At 50.0% G+C, this 22,820-nt stretch overlaps 1 protein-coding gene across 3 annotated transcripts in view; it reads right to left on the reverse strand.

The window, feature by feature from the left end:
* Ptpru (protein tyrosine phosphatase receptor type U) overlaps nt 1-22,820 on the reverse strand; it is a 74,343-nt gene that overhangs the window by 10,260 nt on the left and 41,263 nt on the right. For 2 of the 3 annotated variants that reach the window (XM_028759554.1, XM_028759556.1), the window contains exons 15-22: nt 19,373-19,530; nt 9,830-10,020; nt 9,224-9,299; nt 8,756-8,832; nt 2,179-2,215; nt 1,434-1,531; nt 1,226-1,342; nt 376-530 (exon numbers count right to left, since the gene is read on the reverse strand). In XM_028759554.1, coding sequence (XP_028615387.1) covers nt 376-530; nt 1,226-1,342; nt 1,434-1,531; nt 2,179-2,215; nt 8,756-8,832; nt 9,224-9,299; nt 9,830-10,020; nt 19,373-19,530 — 909 coding nt within the window. The remainder of the gene's footprint in view (nt 1-375; nt 531-1,225; nt 1,343-1,433; nt 1,532-2,178; nt 2,216-8,755; nt 8,833-9,223; nt 9,300-9,829; nt 10,021-19,372; nt 19,531-22,820) is intronic. The other variant, XM_028759555.1, reaches the window with a different exon arrangement.

Consider the following 22,820-nt stretch of genomic DNA (forward strand, 5'->3'; position numbering starts at 1 on the left):
GAGAGAGAGAGAGAGAGAGAGAGAGAGAGAGAGAGAGAGAGAGAGAGAGAGAGAGAGAGAGAGAGACTGACCACAGGGCAGAAGACAGCCATGTGGTGTTTGGTGAGCTGGAAGAATCCTTGCAGAGGAGCCAGAATAAGCCACATGGACTGGGCTTGCAGGCTCCAGGGTTCCTCAGCTTTGGTCAAGGAGCTCTGTCAGGTACCAACCTCAGAGCCAATGTTCATGGGAGCTTTGGGGAAACATTCTCTCCTATCATCTGTCTCCAAGCAGGGTAGCCCAAGCCCAGAACTCCTTAGGGACTGTGAACCTACCCCACTCCCACCCAGCTCCCCACACCTGGGCCCCTCTCCTTGGGATCTCCAGTGTCCCCACCTGCAGTGAATGACAATGGGCCCAGCGTCAGGTGGAGTGGAAGCTTTCACACGCCGGATGAAGGCCAGCAGCCCTGTGGCATGGTAGGGGACACCATGCTCTGGCCATGCTGTGAAGTGGAACTGGCGGACCTCATGCCGGGCAGTGTAACCTCTCTGTGGAAAGCACAGTGGTGACAGTCAGCTACCAGCGGCACCCACTAGACACCCGCTGTATTCCAGGCTTTGGCAAGGCTGGTAGCAACGTCCATTGTACAGGTGAGAAAATGAAGGCCCAGTGAAGACCATCCCTTCTGTCAAGGCTGAACAGGCGCACACATTCTGAATTTGGCTGAGTCCACCAGATGCTTCAAGCTATGCTGTCCAGCACCCACCTTGTCCCTGGGTTGTCATATAAACAGAAGAGAGCACTGTGAACCAGAGTCGACATGTTTACATGGTCAATTCACTTACCCACTGAGACATCTCGCCAGCCCTCATCTGAGGATTTTACAGAGTAATTAAGTGGAACCGTGAACCCTGATACAAGAGGAAACCCTCTGACCTCTGACCCTCATTTTTCTCAACTGTACAATGGATCTGATGGTAAACATGTGCCCAGAGCTTTCTAGAGCTAAGACAATGTGTGTAAGGGGCTCACAGCACAGTGTCCCACACAGCAAGGAACAACACAGGGAGGTCATCAGATCTTCATCGTATCAGAGGCCCACTGGAGACCCGCAGGAACTGTCACCGTCCCATCCCTCAGCCATACTCCCAGCAAGAAGGGCTTGCTTGCCACTCCCTCCCCTTGTGCTTCCCAGACTGGGGCACTGTGGGCTCTACATGGAAGAGGTACAGAGGACACTCACCCGCTCCAGGGCAAAGGTGCGCACCACATACTCAGCCAGGGTCTCAGTCTTTACCAGCGTGATCTTGATGTCCCCATACATGTCTGAGTCCTCAGGCCAGTAGCGAGAGCACTTGACCTGGGACCCCCCCAGAGCACAGGGTTCACTGGGCTCTTAGCCAACAATGAGGCCCACCCTGCCCCCCAGCCCGACCCCCAGCCCCGCTTACCCTGCCCACCTCTACCAGCTTGGTGATCATGACGATGCTCGCACACTGCTCCTGCCACACCATGCGCCAGAAATCGTAGACCATCTCAGGCTTCGGCCCTGGGGGCGCAGAGGGTGCCTGTCCCTGAGCAGGGTTCCCCCATGGCCAGCATACCATGATGCCCAGTGACATCACCCCTTACTGGGAGGCTCCTAGGACCCGACCCCAGTAGGGGCTTCTCACTCACCCCAATACACCCCACCAAGCACAGCTTCATGCCTGCAGAGCCCTAGAATGGGCAATAGCAGGACAGAGCCAGGCTACAGAGTCTGCTGTGCTTAGCAAGGCTTAGAGAGCTGTACGGACAGTAGAGCCTTGGTCCTTGGGGCAAACCTCCAAGAGAGGTGAAGAGAGGGGCAGTAGCAGAAAAGAGACGAGACCAGAGGGGACCCAGTTGGACCAAGAGGTATGCTCCATATCAGTGAGGATGGGCCTGACCAGCCCTTGAACATGCAGCGCCACAGAGATACACACGCCAGGTTGCTGGGATGGATCGATCGTACTGGGAGGCACAGAGAGAGGATAAAGGCTACAATCACATGCAAGAGACCCAGGCAGGCAGTTGGGGTGGAAAGAAAGACAGGTGGGGAGGCAGACAAGGAGCTGAGCAGGTCAGCAGGGAAGACAGGCAGGCAGGGAAGACAGGCAGGCAGGCAGCAGACATTCCAGATCATGAGAGGGTGCCACAGGCTGAGGGGTCAAGTACCTTGAGTGGCTATGAAGTGGTTAGATCTGTGGTAGCCCTGGAACAGGAGAATGGGGCGCAGTGAATGTCGAGGGATTAGACGTCTGTTCCCTCAGACAGTCCCCTCGTCCCCCTCCTTCCAGGAGTGGCATCCTGTAGAAACTCCCGCCCTCGTGCCTCTGGATGAGGGTGTGACCCAAAGCAGAGACACGTGAAGCTGAGACACCAGGGTCTCCCCTTGGGAGGATGGTCTGTGAGCCCTCAAAGCAGGAGTTATCAGTTAACAACAGAACTGTGGTTTGCAAACATATGAAGCCCAGGATGATGCTGCCCTCCTCCCAGAATGCCAGAAACATAATCCACCCCAAACTCCAGATGTGGGAGAACCAGTGGTTGGCAGAATCCCCAGTTTCTGTCAGGGTATTTGGAATAGATGGTACACTTCCCAAGGACCTCAGCTACCCAGAACTTTTGTGGCTGGTGCAGTGAGGGGGGAGGGGGGAGGGGGGAGCGGGAGTAAAGAGGGTTTCAAGTTGGGCCCTTGGATGAAATTTTTAAATCTGTTTTACTGATAATGAAGATTATTTCTGAGACCGGGTGATGGTCCCTTATTTGTCTAAATGCTACTGTCTATTTCCCATGAAAGAGACGTCAAGAGCGAGCTCATCCTCCATCCCCAGAGCTCTCGGGCCAAGCATCAGTGGTCTGCAGTTCCAGAGTCATGGTGATGGCCTCATACTGTTCCAAGCACTACTTTCTATCTTACAGAAAAGAGAAGCCAAAAGCTAACTCATTCTCTATCCCCAGAGCCCTCAGGCTAGGTAGCACCAGAGCTAAAATAGTCCCAAGGTTCCTCCCAAGGCTGCATCTTTCTGTGACAAGAGCCAGCCAGGAAGCCAGCACAGACACCGTGCAAAGTTTACAATGTACAAAGGAGGCAGGTGCGAGAAAAAAACCAAGCTCTGCCCCTGGCCCTCAACACAGCTCCATGTAATTCCTCTGGCTTTCCATGTAGGACCCCTGGCTTTCAGAACCCAAAGGGCCCTGGAGCCTGCTGCCAGGATCACTCCCAGTGGCCCTCAAGCAAACCCCCCTCCTCCTCTTGGCTTCCATCTTCTCTTGCATGTGGTAGACCATGACAAGATGTCCCTCAGGGGATGTGAGGGCACAAACAGTAATGTGGTTAAGTGTTGTCACTGGGCCAGGCATAAAGCAGGACCACAAGCAGCTGTTATTTCAAAGGTCTCTGAAGTGGTACACATGCCTTTAATCCCAGCAAAAGCAGGGGTGGGATGAGGAAACAGCTGGGCTTCAAAGTGACCTCCTGAGTGTTAGGTTCTAATGGACCTGGGTCCCTGTTGGCAGGTTCCAACAAGTGCCAGCACTTATTAGTCGGTATAAATAATGGAGTAAAGGAAGTCAATTAGAACTGATTGACTGGGCTGAGGATGAGGTTCAGGGGTGACATGCCTAGCATGTGGGAGACCCTGGATTCTATCCCAGCATACAAAAAAACAAAACAGAAACCATTGATCCCAATGATTAGATGTAAAATTCATCTCTGTCTCCGCAACAACAGGAAAGCAGTTTGGCCTTCTGGGTACACAGGGAGCCCTGGGATAACGTCAAAGACCCACTTGGGCTCAGAGGATGTGGGTAGATCTGGAGACATGCATTTCTGGCCAGTTCCTTGGCAGTGCCCATACTACAGAGCCTCGGACAGGGAAGTAGCCATCAAGGCTGGACCTTTCTAAGCCTCTGTTGCCCTCTGTGACTGGAAGACAATAACTGGACAGCCTCACAGTTGCCCTGGAAAAAGCCAAAACCTCTTCAAAGTGACAAACTATAAAAAACCTACAAAAAACATCTCGCTCTGCCCTCTGTACAGCTGCCTATCCAAGACCTGAGCAATCATCTCTACAGCAGGTCAGAGGGACTAGCTCACCTGGACTAGCAAGTAACTGAGCTTGAAGCAGGTTACCCCGAACTGCTTGGGCCCCTGCTCCCAGCAAACCCAATTTGCCTAAGTTCCACCCCAACACAGGTTCATCATCAGCTTCAAAGACCTACACCTCCACCCCTACCCCACCAGGGTCCTTCCCAGGATCCTAGTCTTTCTTTGTGGGAAAATTACATTTTGGAGAAGTCTGGCCCAGGGTCATCCAACTGACCTTGTCATACAGGCCTATTTGTTTTCTTTTGATATTTATAATTTATGTGCATGCATGAGTTCATGTGCACTGTGTGCACGCAGGAACGGGCGGTGGCCAGAAGAGGGCATCAGATTCCCTAGATCTGGAATTACAGATGGTTGTGAGCCACCTGTGGGTTGAACTCAGAGTACCTGGGAGAGTGGCCAGCGCCAGTAGTGGTAAGAACCTCTCCACCCCCACACAGCCCTATTCAAAGCAAGTGTATTAGCACACAATTTACATTGTTTAAAAAACATTACATTTTTATTTACTTTGTGTGGAGGGAGGAGCGTACGTGGACAAGTGTCGCCTCACATGTGTGGCGGTCAGATGACAGCCTACGGGAATCAATTCCTCCATTCTTAAAGATATCACTCGAAGGACACAAATAGAGGTTTTGCTATGCACATGTGTGTATTATATATTTTCATGTATATGTGTGTACACGTGTGCTGGTGTATGTGGGGAATTACACTTGCAGGGAGGGTACATGTTTGTACATGTGTAGAAGCCAGGCTATAACCTCAAGTACCATCTTAGGACAGCTGTCCACCTCCTTGAGACAGGGTCTCTCTTTGGAATGACACTTTGCGATTAGGCTAAGCTGGCTGGTCAGCCCAGAAGGTCCACCTGGCTCCCCCACCCCAGTGCTGGGGTTACAAGCATGAATCCCCACATGGGTTCTGGGAATTGAACTTGCATCCTCACACTTGCAAGGGAAGCATTTACCAACTCGGTCATCCAAAAACCCCTACAAATACACGTTTTAAATGATCATATCTTGAAGTTAAGTGAGCAGATCGCCTTGCACACTTCCACTTTAGGGAGTAGCACCTCCGAGGTCTGGACCTCATACCCCAAGAAGCACCATTAGGTGTGAGGACCACAGAGCCCTTGCTGGAGTCTACAAGGGTGGTGCTGGGGGACAGTGGAATGATAATGCTGGTTTGTGGCCTTACACATGTCATTTTACCTTTTTCAGACTAATACTATCATCTGCAAATGGTCCCTTGCACAATTAAGCAATGTACTCCAGGTGCCTGGCCCTTGGCAGGTGCTGGTGGTGACAGGATTGTTCCCTGGCGTTTGAGTCAGCATTAAGCCCAGTGAGACCTTCTAAGGGTATTTCTTACGGGTCTGACAGAAGGGAACCAAATGGGTGAGATTCAAAGGCAAATGGGTTACCACTGAGAACCAGTAATTCTAAAGCCAATAAAGGGCCCGTATTCATCACAACCCACAGGGGGCGCTAGGACTCAGCACATCCGTTGTGTTTTGTGAACCTAATAGGCCTTTTACATTTGAGAATTTTACACACCACCCGTGTGACTGTACTCAGAATAAGGGGCCCGTCTGGGATAATTGGCTGTCCCTGCCAAACATGACGGGGGACCTTCACTTCCTGTGTTAGTCTCGCCATGCTGTCTGGAAGCCTGATAACGAACAGAATTCTAGCAATGATTAAAAAAAGAAAAAAGAAAGAAAGATCTTTTTTTTAAGGAGATAAAATGGAAAATGTACCCACAAAACAGCAGCGAATACTACTCATTAAATAGTTTGAAATATAATCCTAGCATTCAGGAGGCCAAGGCAAAAGATTGTGTGAATCTGAGTGTAGCCTCAGCTACGTAGCATGTTCCAAGCCAGCCTAGCTAGAGTGAGACTCCATCTCAAAAAACCAAGATTAACGATGATGATTATAATAAATAAGAAGGCTAAATTAATTAGGGTTTTCCATTTCTCTCTTTCTTTCTCTTTAATTTATTTTGAGACAGGTTAGCCTCAAACTTGCTACATAGCTAAGGATGACCTTGATTTTCTTCCTTCCTTCCTTCCTTTCTTCCTTCCTTCCTTCCTTCCTTCCTTCCTTCCTTCCTTCCTCTCTCTCTCTCTCTCTCTCTCTCTCTCTCTCTCTTTCTTTCTTTCTTTCTTATTTTGTTTTGTTTGTTCATTTTTTGAGACAAGCCTCTCTACATAGCCCTTGACTGTCCTGGAACTCGATCTGTAGACCAGGCTGGCCTCCTACTCAGAGATCCACCTGCCTCTGCCTCAGTGCTGGGGTTAAAGCGGTAGGCCACCACATCCAGTTTTTACATAATGCTGGGTCTCACCCCGAGCCTTCATTCACACTTGGCCAGCACTCCACTGAGTTGTCCTCAGCCCTTTTAAAATCTCAAAAGACCAGGAGACAGTACAATTTTTAAACTGACATTCAAATTAATTTCTTGGAAAAAAAATAAAAAGCACATTCAAATTGGGGCTAAATGGAGCCAAATGATTGGGGTTGAATTTTAAGCAAACTGACCACGAAGGGATTTGAACACAAGTGAGATGGACTTAAAGATGACTGATGCGGCCTCAGCCTCTCAGCAGTGGAGACAAGGCCACAGAGGGTGGCTTCCCCATTACACATACCAAGAGCTCTACAGAAGGGCAGAGGAAATGAAGCTCACGGGAAGTGGCTGGATAGGTGACAGCAGTGACCAGCACCCCAACAGAGCTGCTTTTATGGAGAGAGCTGAAGGTGGGAGGGAACATCTCCCAGAGGGGAGACAAAGTCTTCAGCCGTAGCAGACCCTGGCAGGCTGCTGGAATGGGTGGCTGTTGTTTGGTACCAGGAAACGGGAAGGAGGGAGAGAGAGAAAGAGAGAGACAGCTGGAGCCTGTGAGAGAGCCTGAGGGCACAGCCAGTCCACCAGACAGGAGAAGGTACAGGAAGAAGAGGAGGAAGAGGAAGAAGAGGAAGAGGAGGAAGAGGAGGAAGAGGAGGAGGAAAAGGAGGAGGAGGAGGAAGAAAAGGAGGAGAAGGAGGAGGGGGAAAAGGAGGAGGAGGAGGAAAGAGAGGAGGAGGAAAAAGGAGGAGGAGGAGGAGGAAGAGGAGGAGGAGGAGGAGGAGAAGGAGGAAAAGGAGGAGGAGGAGGAGGAGACGGGAGAGATACTTACTTGTCGGTTTATCCGAATCTTAATGATTCCAGTGACGGAACAGAACAAAGCAAAAGAGACAGATGTTAGGCCAGAGGTGAATGGAGGTGGGCAGGGCACAGGAGAGGCTAGAAAGGGTGTCGTGAGTTTGCAGGCAGAACAGAGACAGGTGGCCAGAGAGAGGGATGTGCATGTCCCTGTCAGGGCCTGAGAGAAATCAACCAGGTGGAACCCCAGTGAGAAAGGTCCACTGTCCCCACGCCACCCAAGTCTGTGAGGCCAGGCTTGGCTCTTACCCTAGGCAAGGAACAGCATGGGAGAAGGCAAAGGGTTCTGGGAAACAGGGGTCGTGCATTCAACTCCAGAAGGAAGACAGAAGAGGGAGAGGAGAGATATCTCAGAGACCCTGATGACCTCAGCCCTGGTAAATTTCGGCTTCCTCCCTGGCCTTTGACTTCCCTGTTCGTACCTGAGAGTCCCTCCCCTTCCTCTGTGACCACACTGTGTCCACACAGTCTACCCAGCCAGCCCTGGCTTTGCCACTAACTGGCTATATGACACCTTTCTTGCTTATGACTTCCCAGCTAATCTGAAATAAGTTTCCATGACTGTTTCCTTCGATGTTAATCTGTTTCCCCACTAGAACCTGTATATCATTTGAAAAGGAAAAGGAATGGTCACGTGCTCTCATCTCTCGCCCTGGTGCATTTCCTGCAGGATTAACAGATGCTCTCTCAATTTCAGCTTGCTGCACGGAATGCAGTTAAAGCCCTGGGCCTTGCCCAGTTCCTGTCAACACCCCCATCCACCCCTGGGAAACCTGCGCTCTCTTGGTCCCTCCCCTCAGTCCAGCCAGATCCAATGTCAGGACAGCCAAACGGTCAGCAGCAGAGACTGAGGGGACAGCCACGCTGGGGCTTGAGTCTGTTCTTCATCACTCTAACTGTGTGACCTAGAACTGGTAGCTTCACCTCTCTGAGCTCCGGCCTCCTCTCCTGAGGGTGATAAGGTTATATGAAATGTGAGATTGCATGAAACATGTTTAATCACTGTGCCTGGCACACAATATGTGCTCAGTAAACACACCTCACTATATATGACCACTGTAACCAAAGCCAAACACTTGAACAACTTCCTGATGGCCCATGGAGCTGGCCCAAGTCCTTAGGCTGACACCCAAGGCCTTCACCATCTAGCCCTGCATAACCTCTTCAGCTTCACTATGGAAACCATGAGAATCCCTCTTCCGATGCTGAGGCTAAGCTCCTCCCATCCCTCAGGCTCCCTGTCTGCCCCCAGACGTTGCTCTACCTCCCCATGGGTGAGCACAGCCCTCAGGATGCTTTCCTGAAGGCCAACACCCATTCTCAGCTCCCCATCTCTGCATTCCCTGGTACCAAACGCAACTCAGCCATTCAGATCCTCATTTATTCTCTGGTGGGGACAGGGACAGATAAGCAGAAAGAGCGGGGCTAGGCACTCACGTCTATGTAGTTGGCAGAGATGTAGTCGCCGTCGGGGTCTCCCAGCATCGAGTGGAGTTTCACATGGTGTCGACCATCTGTGAACAGTAGCAGAGCATGCTGCGCCACACAGCCTGGAGGAGATCTCCTGAAGACTAGGGCAAGTGTCAAGTAGGAATGCCAGGTGACCTTTATAAGGGCTCAGAGCCCACCAATGAACTCTGAGCCCCATGAGGATGAGCCAAGGATTAGAGTATGGAACTGAGGAAGACGAGCTGCAATTAGCTATGTGACCTTTAGCTGAGGTCTCGACCTCCCAAACTTGCTCCCTCATCTCTAAGATACTGTACTGCAATGCACTGTAGCGTCGTCACAGTGGCCAGGACGCTGTGTCTCTGAGACAAGACTACCTGGAGCATGCTCTGGCCATGCTCCCCCTTCCTCACTTCCTCCTGTCGTTGTGAGTCCGGCCCCTTTCCCGGAACTCACAGGCGGACACCGGCTCCTGTCGGCTGCCATGGGACTTGTCTTTCTTCTTGGTGGCATCCCAGCCTTCAAAGAAACTCTGCCAACGGGAAAGTGGTAGTCAGTGGAAGAGAGAGAGCCCAAGACTCTCTGCACCCCTCCCCAGGAGGGGAATGACACAGGCAGGGAGGGAGTGGGGCACCCTAAGGGCCAGGTGTGTGCGGAGGGAGGTCAGAGTTCACAGAGGTTAGGATACAGAACCCTGAGTCTGAACTGGGACGAGAGGAAAGAGTAAACAATCTACATTAAGGTTGAGATTAAGTTTAAGTGGAAGGAGTGCTGGTATCCAGATGAGGGTGGCTGGAATCCAGTCAGATGAAGGTCAGGAGTTAATGGCAGACTGGGGTTAGGCCAAGGTCAGCATTGCTGTGGCTCTAACCAGAGACAGGATAAGACTCGTGATCGGGGTGGACATGAGATGGAACAGTGAACAGCCAGACGCTCAGAGCTTAGAGTGGAGGTCAGAGTTAAGGTCAAAGTGTTAGGTTGCCTTGGGGACTGTCAGGGTACGGGTCCAGCCAGAGCTGGCCTGGGAGTTTCCTGCACAGTGAGGAGGGCGGGCCCGCCCACCTCATACTCCTGCTTGAAGCCGTAGCCCTCAGCTGTCTTCATCTGATTGATGTGCTGAAGAAGATCCGCCACGCGCACTGCGGGGTGAAGCTGCCCCGTGTGATACGGGGAGCCCTTCCGGCCGCATGCGCGCCGAGGAGAACCCCCCAGGAGGCTGCTGGCCTCCGTGACACCACCGCTTCGCTGGTCTCCTGCAGGAAGGGAAAAGGACTCTCACATATATGCATACTCAGGGTAAGATACCCCTGGAGCCAGGGAGCACAGCCAACGTGGAGGGTGGCTGGGCCATTCCTTAGAGTCAAGCTTAGCACGGCCGCCCCGGGATGAGCACCCGCAAGTGTTTCCTTTCCGTATCTTAGGTTTTCCATCTACAAAACAAGCAGGTCTACTGAGGTAATCCATAAGGTCCTCATGGCTTCGTCACTCTGTGACCCCATGACAATGTCACACACCACTCTGCCAGGTTTCACTGCTCAACCTGCACGGGCAGCATTCACAGAGCCCTGGACATGTCAACCCTCCCTTCCAGGGAACACTGGCAACTCCCAGCAATTACCCCCATTCAAAGACGAGCAATGCAAAATTAGCTTGCGCAGCCGCCCCTCCACCAGCAATGCTGCCAGGCACCTGAATAGAGCGTTTCTCCTGAGCCAACATTTCCATTGTCAGACAAGGTAGTGGCCCAGACAAGGGGGCTCCACAGACCCCAGATCCTGCCAGACAGACACTCCCTCTCTAGCACTTAGAATCAGCAGCCCCAAAGACATCCCACACTGGTTCCAAAGCTCGGGTCTAAGGCTGAGGAAAGCAGCCAGTGTTTCTCCTACCTGGTGCTTCCCTCACTGTGTGTCTCCTATCTCCTCTCAGCAAAGGCTACATGGCTGACCTGAGACCTGTGCTTCACATTTCTCACTAGCCTGGCCTGGCAGGGATTGTGAAGGGGTCTCTAGCAGATGCCTGTTCTTCCCTCCCTGTGCCTCCTGCACGCTGATCCCTCAATACCTTTCCTTTCCTAGCCGTTATGCCCCAAGAACTCAAATGTATCCCCCATGTCTCAGCCAAAATGACCCCTGGAGCCTTCTCCAATGTGGACCTATGCTCCACCTTAGGGACTCACAGAGAAGATAAATGCAAGATGCTCAGGCCACTCCCCAGAACCCAGCCAGGTCAGGGAGACCACCCCTCAGCATCCTATGCCAAGGTTTGCAAACTGCTTTCAGGTCGGACCTCAAGGCCATGGCAGGGTCTTCCTACTTGGCCATACTCCTCTCAGCAGCCTTAGTCCTAAAGAGTGTCCAGTTTAACAGAGAACAACTGTCTCCTGTGTTTGATCCTGAGTCCTGGTGACTGACAGCTGTAGAACTAACTGGTCAGTTACCATCATGTAGTCAGAGGCTCCCTCCACACCCTTAATCTTACAGACAGGGAAGCTGAGATCCAAAGAGGGAAGACAGGACTCATGTCATAGTGGTAAGTATAGTAAATATGCAAGACATGTGTATGCCCGAACATGCACACACACACGCACACACACACACACACACATACACTTCACGTGCATGCACACATGAACACTTACATACATACATGTACATGCACACATGGACACTTCCACACATGTGTCACACATGAGTGCTTATGCACATGTGTACAGGCATGTGAACACTTACACATACATATACATTTGCAGGCTTACCTGAACATACAACTGCATATATGAACATTTATATACACACAAATGCATACAAGTTAGATAAAGAGAGGACGAAATCTGTATATAAAGGAGTCTTTCCAATTCTGATGTAAACAAAAATAAATAGGTATCTTCCCTGTAAGACCTCTCAGAGCTCCCAACATGTCTGCGTGCATTTGAAATATTCAAGAGATGATGGAAGGAGGGCCACTTCACGTTTCTCAACAAAACTGGGCTCTTTGTGTTTTTTGAGACATCCTCAGGGGGCCGCAGTACAGATTGACAGAGGGTCTGGAGTTAGACAGATCTCAGATCAAATCCCAATTCCACATATGACCTTAAGGATGCTACTTAGTCTGTCTGAACTTCCACTTCTACATGCCAAATGAAGTAAAAACTGATTCTGCTCAACATGGCAGTGTAACTGTTAAATAAGACAGCATAGAAGGGGCATTCAGAGCCTGGCACCAAGCAGCGCCACCCACGGCAACTGCTGGCATTGTTAGCCGTTTCTAGGAAAGGGAGTCCCTGAGTCCCCGAAAGCCAGGGCAGCTGGCAGACTGAACACCTGGTCCTTCTCCATTGAAAGACGTTGGTCCAGCCTACAAAGCCAGTTCCAAAAAGCAGCCACAACTATGCAAGTGGACAACATATGAGACTTCAAGAAGGACTTCTGGGGCTGGAGAGATGGCTTGGCAAAGCACTTGCTACACAAACCTCATGGACCTGAGTTCAATCCCCAGCACTCAAGTAAAAAAAAAAAATCCAGGCACAGTGCCATGCACTGTGAGGCAGAGACAGGGGGATCCCTGGCAGCTCAGTAGTCAGTCTAGCTTAATGGTGAACTACAGGGTTGGCAACAGACCTCTCAGAAGTAACTGAAGAAGATACCTGATGTCAACTTATGGCCTCCAAATGCAAATACACACACATTACACACACAAAAAAAAAATCACGTATATACATGCACACACACAAATATATGTACAAATATACATGAATACATACATACACACAAATACATACACAGACAGACAGACAGACAGACAGACATGTGTGCACGCACACACACACGTGCACTCTCACACACACACACAGGCATACACAAAAGATTTCTGCTGGTTCAAAGAACTCGGATCATCAAGGAGGATGGGGAGCTCAGGGGGTTGCTGTAGACACAGAGTCAATGGCTCACTAAGTGATCACCAGGTAGGAAGAGACTCAAACAAGAGTGACAGGAGAGTGACAGCTCATCCACAGAGTTCAATCGGCCCACATGACCAGCAGGCACATAGGTGCAGTCCATTTCCGATGACCAAAAACCAGGCTGAAACCCTGATGTGAAGCCAAAGCTGAATCCAGTCACCTTACAGATGAACCCTAGAACAACTGCTGCAAAGGATGGGATCCTGGGCCATGACCTGGTTTCCTGGGCTCAGAGAAGCCAGGTCTCCATTCTCTTTGCTGTGGGATTAGAGAAGTACTTCCCACCCCATCCCAAGCTCCGCCCCAAGGATCAGCCTGCTCATCCACCAGCAGGTTGATTGATCCCAGGGGCTAGGGAGAGGCTCCATGGGTAAGCACCTGTCTTGGAGGTTTGATCCACACAGAGAAAGCCGGGCATGGAAGCACATGCCTGTAAGCCCAGTGCTGCAAGTGGGACGGGATGGAGACGGGCTGGGGTCCTGGTGAGGAGGAAGAGGGAGCAAGCCAGCATGGGCAGGCAACACCTCTGCTCCTGGTGGTCTGGTGTGCGAGGTTCTTCTCCACTGCACCCTTCTCACACGGAGGAACTAAAGCCAGTGAAACGGCCCAAAATAAACCATTCCTCCTGAAGCAACTTTTATTTATAAGGGCCCTGAGAAGATCTAATAGATAAACATGGTTTTTCTGTTGTAAACCAAAATTGGGTCTCTGATGTCTGGAAAAGACAAGAAACAGGAGGCTATCCAACAGACAGCGAGTAGACGAAGCACGAAGGGGTTCTAAGCCTCAGCTCCAGCCTTGGAGGTTTTCTAGCTGTTATAACCTGGAGTCACTGGAAGGGAAGAGTCACCCTGAGTTATACAAGGACTTTGAGGCCAGCCTGGGCTACCTGAGACCTATCACGATGACAAATAAATGAGCAAAAATGTGAAGAAAAAGAGGCTCAGAGAGGGGAAATCACTTGCCCAGGTCACATAGTCAGAGGTAGCAGAGCCACAATTTGGGCACACATCTTTCAGAATGGCCAGCACTTGTGTGTGCTGCATGGGGCTGGGGGTGGACTAGCCCCAGAGTCCTTGTATAATACAGGGGCTACAGGAGGAGTCAGCATGCCCTATGTATGTATGACATGCTCTACGCAGAGCTCCCTTCACGTCAGTGGGCCCTTTGCCCACGGGGACCACAGCACTCCTTTCTCCTCCTTTTTGTAACATGAAGGTTGATAATCACCACTAAGCAATGTAAAACGGTGAGAGTTCATGGAGGCAGACGACAAACAGAAAACGGGCGTACATCAGGCTCGATAATGGAACGTCAAGTGTGTCACTGTCAGATACACGCATGATAGTTCTATAGACATATAAAAAAATCAAAAGTGACTCAAAAACAGCAAGTCTGAAGGCCTGGCTCCTGTAAAGAAGCTGAGCATGGATTTTAAAACTTCGGCTGGCGAGATGGCTCCATGGGTTGAGGTACCCATCACCAAGTCTGCCAGCCCACATCCAGTAAAAGGAGAGAACCGACATGTGTGCTGACCCCTACACATGTACACAGTGGCACTCCCGTACCCACACGATAATACACAGAAAAATGTGTATATAAAAATGTGATATAGTTACAACTTCTCAAAACTCTTGATAACACTTACAGTCTCCAGCGCCTACATGGTAGCTGTCCTGGTCCCCATTTCCCATGGTCACTCTGGTCTCAATTAATCCTTAGGTTCCCTGGGGGTGGAGCTCCATTTCACCCACCTATCCCTGCCTCCATCCCCCCCTTTTCCAATGACACTCAGCAGCAAGGCCTGTGCCCACCTCAACACTCACTCTTTTTTTTAAAAGCCTTAAGTGTATTTATTTATTTATTTATTTATTTATTTTGGTTGACATGAGACAGTGTCTCTCTCTCTCTCTATGTAGTTCTGACTGTGCTGAAACTCACTACATAGACCAGGCTGGACTCTAAGTCATAAAAGATCTGCCTGCCTCTGCCTCCAGAGTGCCAGAATTAAAGGTGTACATCACCACACCCAGCAAAATGTGATCTATTTTCAAAAGAAAATTTAAATCTTTCCATGGAGAAAACAACAGCCAAATTTTGCAGAAGTGACTTAGTCAAACTTTCCATGATAAAGGAAAAAAAGCAGAAACCCAATGCATTTTTTAAAAAAATCAGATACCAAAGCCAGACAGGAAAAGTACAAAGTAGAACCATTTGCAGGAAGAACTCACCCAGAAAGACAACTTGAAGATTCTTGAACAATAAATACAGGATATTAGAAAATGAAAAAATACCACTCTCTTCATTAACAAACAAAAGGGAAGCCACAGCCATGGCAGGTAAGTCTAATGAGTGTTTCGTCTGAAACCCACTTAGCATGCTGAAAACAGAAGGGAACTGTTAGCCTGACAAGACGTTTCAACCCTCAAACCCTAAGCAAACTATTCTCCATGTTTCAATGTTGGAAGCATCTTTTTAAGGCCAAGAAAACAAGACAAAGATTTCTGCTATAAGAACTCCAACTCAGTATAATACTACAGGTGCCCACTGGAGATGTCCAGAAAACCACAGAAGGAGCAGCGGTTCTCAACCCCTGGATCTCGACCCCTTAGGGTCGCATATCAGATATTCTGCTTATCAGATGTTTACATTAAGATTCATAACAGTAGCGAAATCACAGTCATGAAGTAGCAATGAAATGATTTTATGGTTGGGGGTCACCACGACGTGAGGAATGGGATTTAAGGGTCACAGCATTAGGAAGGTTGAGAACCACTGCCCTAGAAGTAACACAAGTTCTGGTGTCTCCAGATCGTCAGACTACACTGGGAAACCTGAAAGAGTCTACAGATCCATTAGAACTAAGAAGAACATCCATAGAGGAGTATGAATTTAAGATCAAGCCACATATCAAAATATCAACCCCAAGCTGGGAAAGTGTTAGTGCACGCCATTAATCCCAGCAGTCTGGAGGCAGAGGCAGGAGGATCTCTGTGAGTTGAAGGCGAAGCTGATCTACAATGTGAGTTCCAGGAGAGCGAGGGATACATCCTATCTCCAAAAGAGAAAGAGAAAAAAAGAAATGATGGAGGGAGGGAGGGAAAGGGGTATTTTAAAGTGCACTGTGTGCAATAGCAGTCAAAAACAAGACCAATAAAGTGGCGATGCAGGTGAAGGGTGTTTGCCACTAAGCCTGATGACCTGAGTTCAATTCCTGGGACCCACAGAACAGAAGGAAAGAACTCACCAAAAGTTGTCTTCTGACTCACACACACACACACACACACACACACAAATAAATAAATAAATAAATAAATAAATAAGCAAACAAACTAACAAGTAAGTAATGTAATTTTTAAATTCTTAAGTCAGAGACCTAGGGATGGTGCGGGTTAGTGGTAAAACACCGTGTTTAGCATGCACCAAGCCCTGGGTTCAATCCTCAGTAGCAAAAATTAAGGGCCCTGAAGATGCAGTTCACCAAAGATGGACAACAGCTTTTATGGAGGAAAATACTTTCAGGTATGGAAGATGTAAATAAGTAAGGTGATATGGATCATGCCCATATACGGCATTCATGAGGGGAAAGATGGCGTCTTAAAATTGACCCATGGATCTGATGTGAAGCCACCTGAAAATACGATTCTAAAATCTGTAACCAAGAGACTGAGGACAAAAGCCTTGGAGAGTAAAGGGGGTGGGCATGTCTTAGACCCCAAGACAGCTGTGAGTATCCTGTGACTTCAGCCCAGGAATCAGAAAACTGATCTAATAGACGAAAGCTAGAAACCAATCCACACGTTAGGGAACCGTGAAAGACTGACAGGGACCGCTTTGTAAATTAGTAGAGTGAGGGGCTCACGAGCTAGCTCAGCAGGCAAACGTGCTTGCCACACAAACCTGGTGACCCAAGTTTGATCCACCAAACCCACCTAAACGTAGACTCTGAAAAGTTGTCCTCCTGCCTCCATATGTTTGCAGCGGCTCGAGCTCCTCCACCCCCTCCCCCACCCCACATTATATACACAGAGAATGAATCAAAACAAAATTTTTAAGAAAGAAAATGATACAGAAACCGCTCGTTATCCCTGTGAATAAAAGAAAACCCTTAATTCGCACCACACACAAAAATAGATTCCAGAGAAAGATTTAAATATGAATTGGAAGATATGAAGTTTGAGGGAACAAAGGGTTTTTTTAAAAAAGGTTAAAGACGCATGTGTATGCCTCTGTGTGTGTGTGTGTGTCTGTGTGTGTGTGTGTGTGTGTGTGTGTGTGTGCGCGCGCGCGCGTGCGCGTCCGCCCCCTCCCCCCAGCCCCCCACCCTCCACCCCCGCACAGTACGTGTGCACACACACTCTCTTGTAGGCGGGACTGAGGGTAGGGTTGAAGGTGGGGCTCACCACGGGGCTGTGGGCGGGGCTGTGGGCGGGGCTGGGGCGGGTACACATGTATGAGCAGGCTCCAGTAGACATGCATATGGAAGACAGAGGCCAACCTTGGGTGTCTTCCTCTATCACTTTCCACCTTATCTTTCAAGACTAGTCTCTCTCTGGACCTAGAGCTCACCACTTAGGCTCTGCTACCTGGACAGTGAGCGCCATCGACCCTCAGGTACCCGGCCTTTAGTGGCTGAACCATCTCTCCCACCTGTGCCTGGCCTTTTAAAGGTAGGTCCTGGGGCTTGAACTCGGGTCCTCATGCTTGTGCAGCGAGCACTTTATGGACAGAGTCATCTTCCCAGTCCCTGAGAAAAATTCTAAGGAAACACAGACAGCAGAAGTCACAGACGAAATGACTGACGAATATGGGGACATTAAAATAAAGACTTTCCTATTCCTCCAAAGATGCTATAAATAACCTGGAAAGATGGGCTACAAACTGGGAACCGATATTTGCAATTCATATGTGACGAATGACTATTATCCTGAATATATAAAGAACTCCTAAAAACCACTAAGAAAGCAACCAAAAAAAGAAAAAGAAAAAAACCTAACAGAAAATGAGGTGAAAGATGTGCAGGCATTTCACGGAAGAGGCCTGGATGCCAATCATGACTGGAAAATGTATTCAACCTCATTAGCACTGGGAGAAATGCAAATGGGAACTATAGAAAATCACCCTTCCATACAAACCAGCCCCACAACGGGAAGGAGGCTGGCGAATTTTAATCCTGATGTACAGCAACAGTCTTTTACAGCAGAAGGGGCGAAGCAAACTGCCTTGGGAACGTCCTAGCCCTGTCTGCGGAGGTTGAAGGAGTACTTCATCATCCAGTGAGTCTGCTTGGAGGCTCCCACACGCAGGAGTGTCTAAAGGCCTGTGTAACAGGGCTCTCAGCAGCCTTGCTGTGGTAACGGGAAACCAGAAGCCCAACAAGTGAATGTCACAAAGAACACAACTGTGTCACACAGTGGAAAACTATACATCAGACAACAGTCAATGAACCTCGGCCAAGTCAGACGTTTACGTGGGCAAAGATGAGAACGTGACGCTAGCTAGAAAATGAGTCAAATATGCAATGTGCTCTTCGGGGAGTATGTATGTGGAGTATAGCTGCCCTTTAAAGGACAGACAGAGAGATAGCTGGACTGCAGCCATGGCTCAGATGTCAAGAGCTCACTGCTCTTGGGTGTTGTTGGTTTGTTTTGGTGGGCGGTGCTGAGGTTTGAACCCAGGCCCTCCTATGAGCTAGGTAAGCACTCTGCCCCTGTACTACCTCCCAGCCCAAGAACAAGCTGCTTTCCCAGAGAACCCAGATTCTGTTCCCAGCACCCACACCAGCTCCAGAGGGTTCCAACGCCCTCTACTGTCCTTCTCAAGTATTGCAATCACAGGATGCATATATACACATATAGATAGACACACATAAAATAAAAATAAATAAATCTTTTAAGAAAAAAAGTCCAGATAATTGTGAACGCAAATTTCAGGGGAGTCTTTATGCAAGGGGGGGTAGCTGGAAGCATCACCTTGTTACAGTGCCTAGTTGAATGCCCGTGGTTCACTGGTACTTGGTACAGTTATGACTTTGGGCATAAAGAGGGTTTCGGTGGCATTCCCTATTTCCTTTTGTGTAAATCAACAATAAATAAAGTAAAAGGACGAGAGATGGGAGCAGCTAAGGGCTGTTAGCAGCTGACTCACTCTTGGACTGCTCTGGCAATCTGGACACACAGCACCAAGCAATTTACAAACACTATCTCATCTGTACATCATAGTGGCCCTGTGGAGAACCGGTCAGCCAGCAGAGATGACCTTCTTTCTACTTAATACGTGGAGAAACAGACATCTAGAGAGCCTAATGAAGTGACTTGCCCTAGGTCACACAACCTTATAAAGAAGAGATTCCAGAGGCCAGTCCAGGTCTGCATGAGTCACTATGGGCTGGTTGTCTCCACACATTGCCCCCAGCTACTGGATCCCAATCTGGCAAACAATAGGTACCAAAAAAGAGGTGAAGGTATGCCCTTCACCTTCACTGCTGCTCTGGCAGAGTTCCTCTCAGCCTCTCCAAGCACAGTGCCAATACATCTTGTGTATGCTCTGGATTTCTGGGCCAATGTTGACACACTGGAGGTGGGATGGCCTCGGCAGGACTCCTGTGACTTGTGAGCCTGGGGGTTGAGAGGGCCGGTACTTACCCCGAGGGCTGTAGCCAGGAGCATCCATAAAGGACAGGCCCAGCCTCTCATCCTCCTGCAGAGTACTCTGATCTGTGAAGCTGCGGTCTACGGCACTCATCATGTGAGTCTTCTCCTGGCGGTAGTTGACCGTGGCTTTCGTCATGTTCACTGGCTTCCTGCAGAAGGGGACAAGACCCTGTACTGGGGGTAGGTCCACAGCACCCAGAGGTGGGAGAGGAGACCCAGCTCTCAGAGCCTGGGAGTCTGCAGCATTGCAAAAGCATCTTTAGATGTGGAAGGGCCAATTGCAGCCATGAGCGGGGACCTTGTTCCCTATCCCTCCTGCCTCCAAGGTCTCAGGAGACAGCCATTCACTTGGCTTAATTAGGTACCACTACAGAGCCACCATCCCACAAACCAAAAGATTAACCCATACAGCCCCAAGCACTCGCCTCCCACAAGATCCCTGCCTGGGATTTCCTCCAGGCCTTCTGAGGGCTCTGCCAGCTCAGGGGCCTCCCAGGGTACACCCACTGTGGAACTCTGTCACCTGCCTGGCCAGCAAATGAGTGCAGTGGGGGAAGAGAGAGAGAGAGAGAGAGAGAGAGAGAGAGAGAGAGAGAGAGAGAGAGAGAGAGAGAGAGAGAAGCCCTGCCTGGGACCCTTCACTGGAGCAAACGGCCAGCTGTGACTCCCAGGCACTTAGGGACGATAAGACGCAGAGAGCACAGCTGTGCCTCTCGGTGGCTGAAAGGGCAAAAAGGCCCCATGGAAATGTCCTAGGACCCATGTGGAGGCTGAGAAGACCCTGCCAAGCTGAACAATGAGACCCAAGAGAACCCTTCAGTGAGTGGATACTGGCCTAGAAGGCCGTCTCCAGTGGTGCACCACAAGGCTCTATTCCAAGCTAGGGGCTGTCAGCCTCCTTGGAAAAATTACAAAATCAAACCCATCAGGTCCACAGGAGACAGAGCACAGGGGCTGTGGGGGGGGGGGGGGAGAGACACCTGACTCCACTGGCCTCCGGCTGATCTCGGTGTGAGAGGAGGCAAATGGAATTTAATGCACACGCTCAAAAGTTCTGAATTTAGGTTCAAAAATTATCTGCACAAAATCACAGGAGGGAAAGCAGCCATGTCAGCAATTCCTTGGAGTGAAGGGAGGAAAAGTGGGGGCTGGTGCTGGGAACCAGCAGGGTAGGGGACAGGTTCAGGAAGCTGGAGGGTGGGGTGCACCTCATTGGAGAGGGTCATGGAAGTCCAGAGAAGTGCTGTGAGCTGCAGGATAGCCAGGAGGAATACAGAGCCAGCTCGCTCTAGAGGCAGTGCTGTGGTAGAGGAGCAATACCAGGAGGGAGAGTGGGCCATGGAAAGAGGCGGACACTGACAAAGCCAGAGAAGGAGAGGGTGGTGGGGAGGGCAGGCCCTGGGAGCCTCGGGCGGTCAGAACTACTCACGGGTAGTAAGAGTAGGCATAGCGGTCCCTCCTGGCAGCGTGCAAAGAGAAACAGCAATGTTACCAGACTTCCCACCCACCCCTCCGCCCCAGGAGGAAGAGACCACGCAGGTCAAGGGGACATCCTCAGTCTGAAGGCTGACCAGATGTAGTCACTGTAAGCTTGGGCTAAAAGCCCTTCCAGAATCTTCCCTGTGTGTGCTTGCAGAGGTAGGCAAAGAGTCTGAGGGATGTACAGCTTTTGCACATACTATGTACGTGCAGAGACAAACACACGCACACATGCACACTCACACATAACCAGATGCACTCAGATAGATTCACATACATTCACACACAGAAGCACACTGGCACACACAGACAACAGATTCAAACACTCAAAGGAACTTTCCCTCATCCATGCCTTCTCTGGCCTTCAGAGACAGCCTCTACCCTCAGACTCTTCTCTGCAGTCTCCAAAGTCCCTAAGCAGGCAGCCCCAAGCATACACCTCAGCCTGGGAAAGAGTCTAGCTAAGGACAAGGAGAGGCAGAGTGAAGAAACCCCAGCAGGATAGAGAGCCCCCAGCAAGACATCTAGGCAAGCCTAGGGCTCACTCTTCCCACCTTGACTGACCCTGTCTATGGGGCTCACTAAGGAACTAGGCCACCCTCTCACTGGACACTCAACGTGAATACGAAAAGCTTCACACTGAATTAAGATTGCTGCTGATTGGTAAAAAAATACTTGCCTAGTGTGCTCAAGGCTCAGAGCTAACTCTCCAGCACTGAAAAAAAATCCCATTTCACAGATGAGAACATTAAGTCACAGGTTATCATGGCAAAAGCCAGAGTCCCCCATCTCAGAATTCTTGTCTCAGGACTCTTGCCCAGGAACTCCCTCCCAAGGTTCCATCAATCCCAGGGGTTGGTACCATACCCCCTACCATGTCCATTTTGATGTTTATAACACAGGCTGTTCTGGAACCTGTTCAGATCCTGCTCTGTTCCAACCCACTCCAAAATGCAAACTGAGGAGTATGCTGGCTCCCCAAGGACAGGACCCGGGGACACAATGATGGGACGCAGTGGAAAGAGCAAAGCGCCAGTGCTGGGGAAGAAAATGGTCTTAGGGGCATCGGAGACAGCCTGGACAGGTGTTGATAAATGAGTTAGTGACTTCTAATGGAGGCTGTCTCCTAGTGACATGCTGACTACATCTGTGACCCACCTTGTCCTGACCGGAGGCTCTGTTTGCAAGGAGAAAGGGTGATATGCCACATAGCCCATTCTCTCCCCAAAGGGGAGATTCCTAGGAACTCAAACACACTCCGGCAGTCCCCCTGAACAACAGCCTTCTATACCTGAACCCTACTTACAGGGCCCTCTCGGCCTCTGCTGGGCACAACTGCAGAGACCTGCCATTGACAAGGAGCCCCAGTGAGGTTTGCCCATTTCTAACGAGGCCTGCGTTCAGAACAAGCCCTATCACTTTACCTAGTGACACGGGCAACTCACTTTAATTACAGCTTCTCCGTCGGTGAAAAGGGAGTCAGACCTGCTGTTTGTCAGGATCCAAGAAGGAAATGTTCTAGGATAGATCCCAAGTGCCAGAACCTCGTCTGGCACATTCTGGGTACTCAATAACTAACGCTCCTGGCACACAGTCATTCCTCATTAAGTGATCATTAAAAATACTGTGTCTCAAGACACTCTTCTGAGACTTCAGAAGAAAAAGAAAAATCTGAGCCTGAGCCCAGGATAGGCCATCCCACACACACACTCTCCATTCCACGGGCACAGCCTATCTCCATTGCTGATGGCCCTAGCCAGCTTTTTGTCCCAGCTCCTTGGATCCTACTTATCTACTCCTGGCAGCCCAGAGAGCCTCTGCCAACCAGCCTGCGTGTGCCCAGCCTGGCAGCAGCAGGAGCTACAGAAGCCAGAGTCCACATGGGGAAGGAAGAGGCTGGCTCTGCCTCTGGCTCCTAGGGTGACCTTGGGCAGGTCCACTGACACCTCTAGGGCTCAGT

Source organism: Grammomys surdaster, unplaced genomic scaffold (assembly GCF_004785775.1).
Source record: "Grammomys surdaster isolate TR1022 unplaced genomic scaffold, NIH_TR_1.0 126313, whole genome shotgun sequence".
Classification (NCBI taxonomy): domain Eukaryota; kingdom Metazoa; phylum Chordata; class Mammalia; order Rodentia; family Muridae; genus Grammomys; species Grammomys surdaster.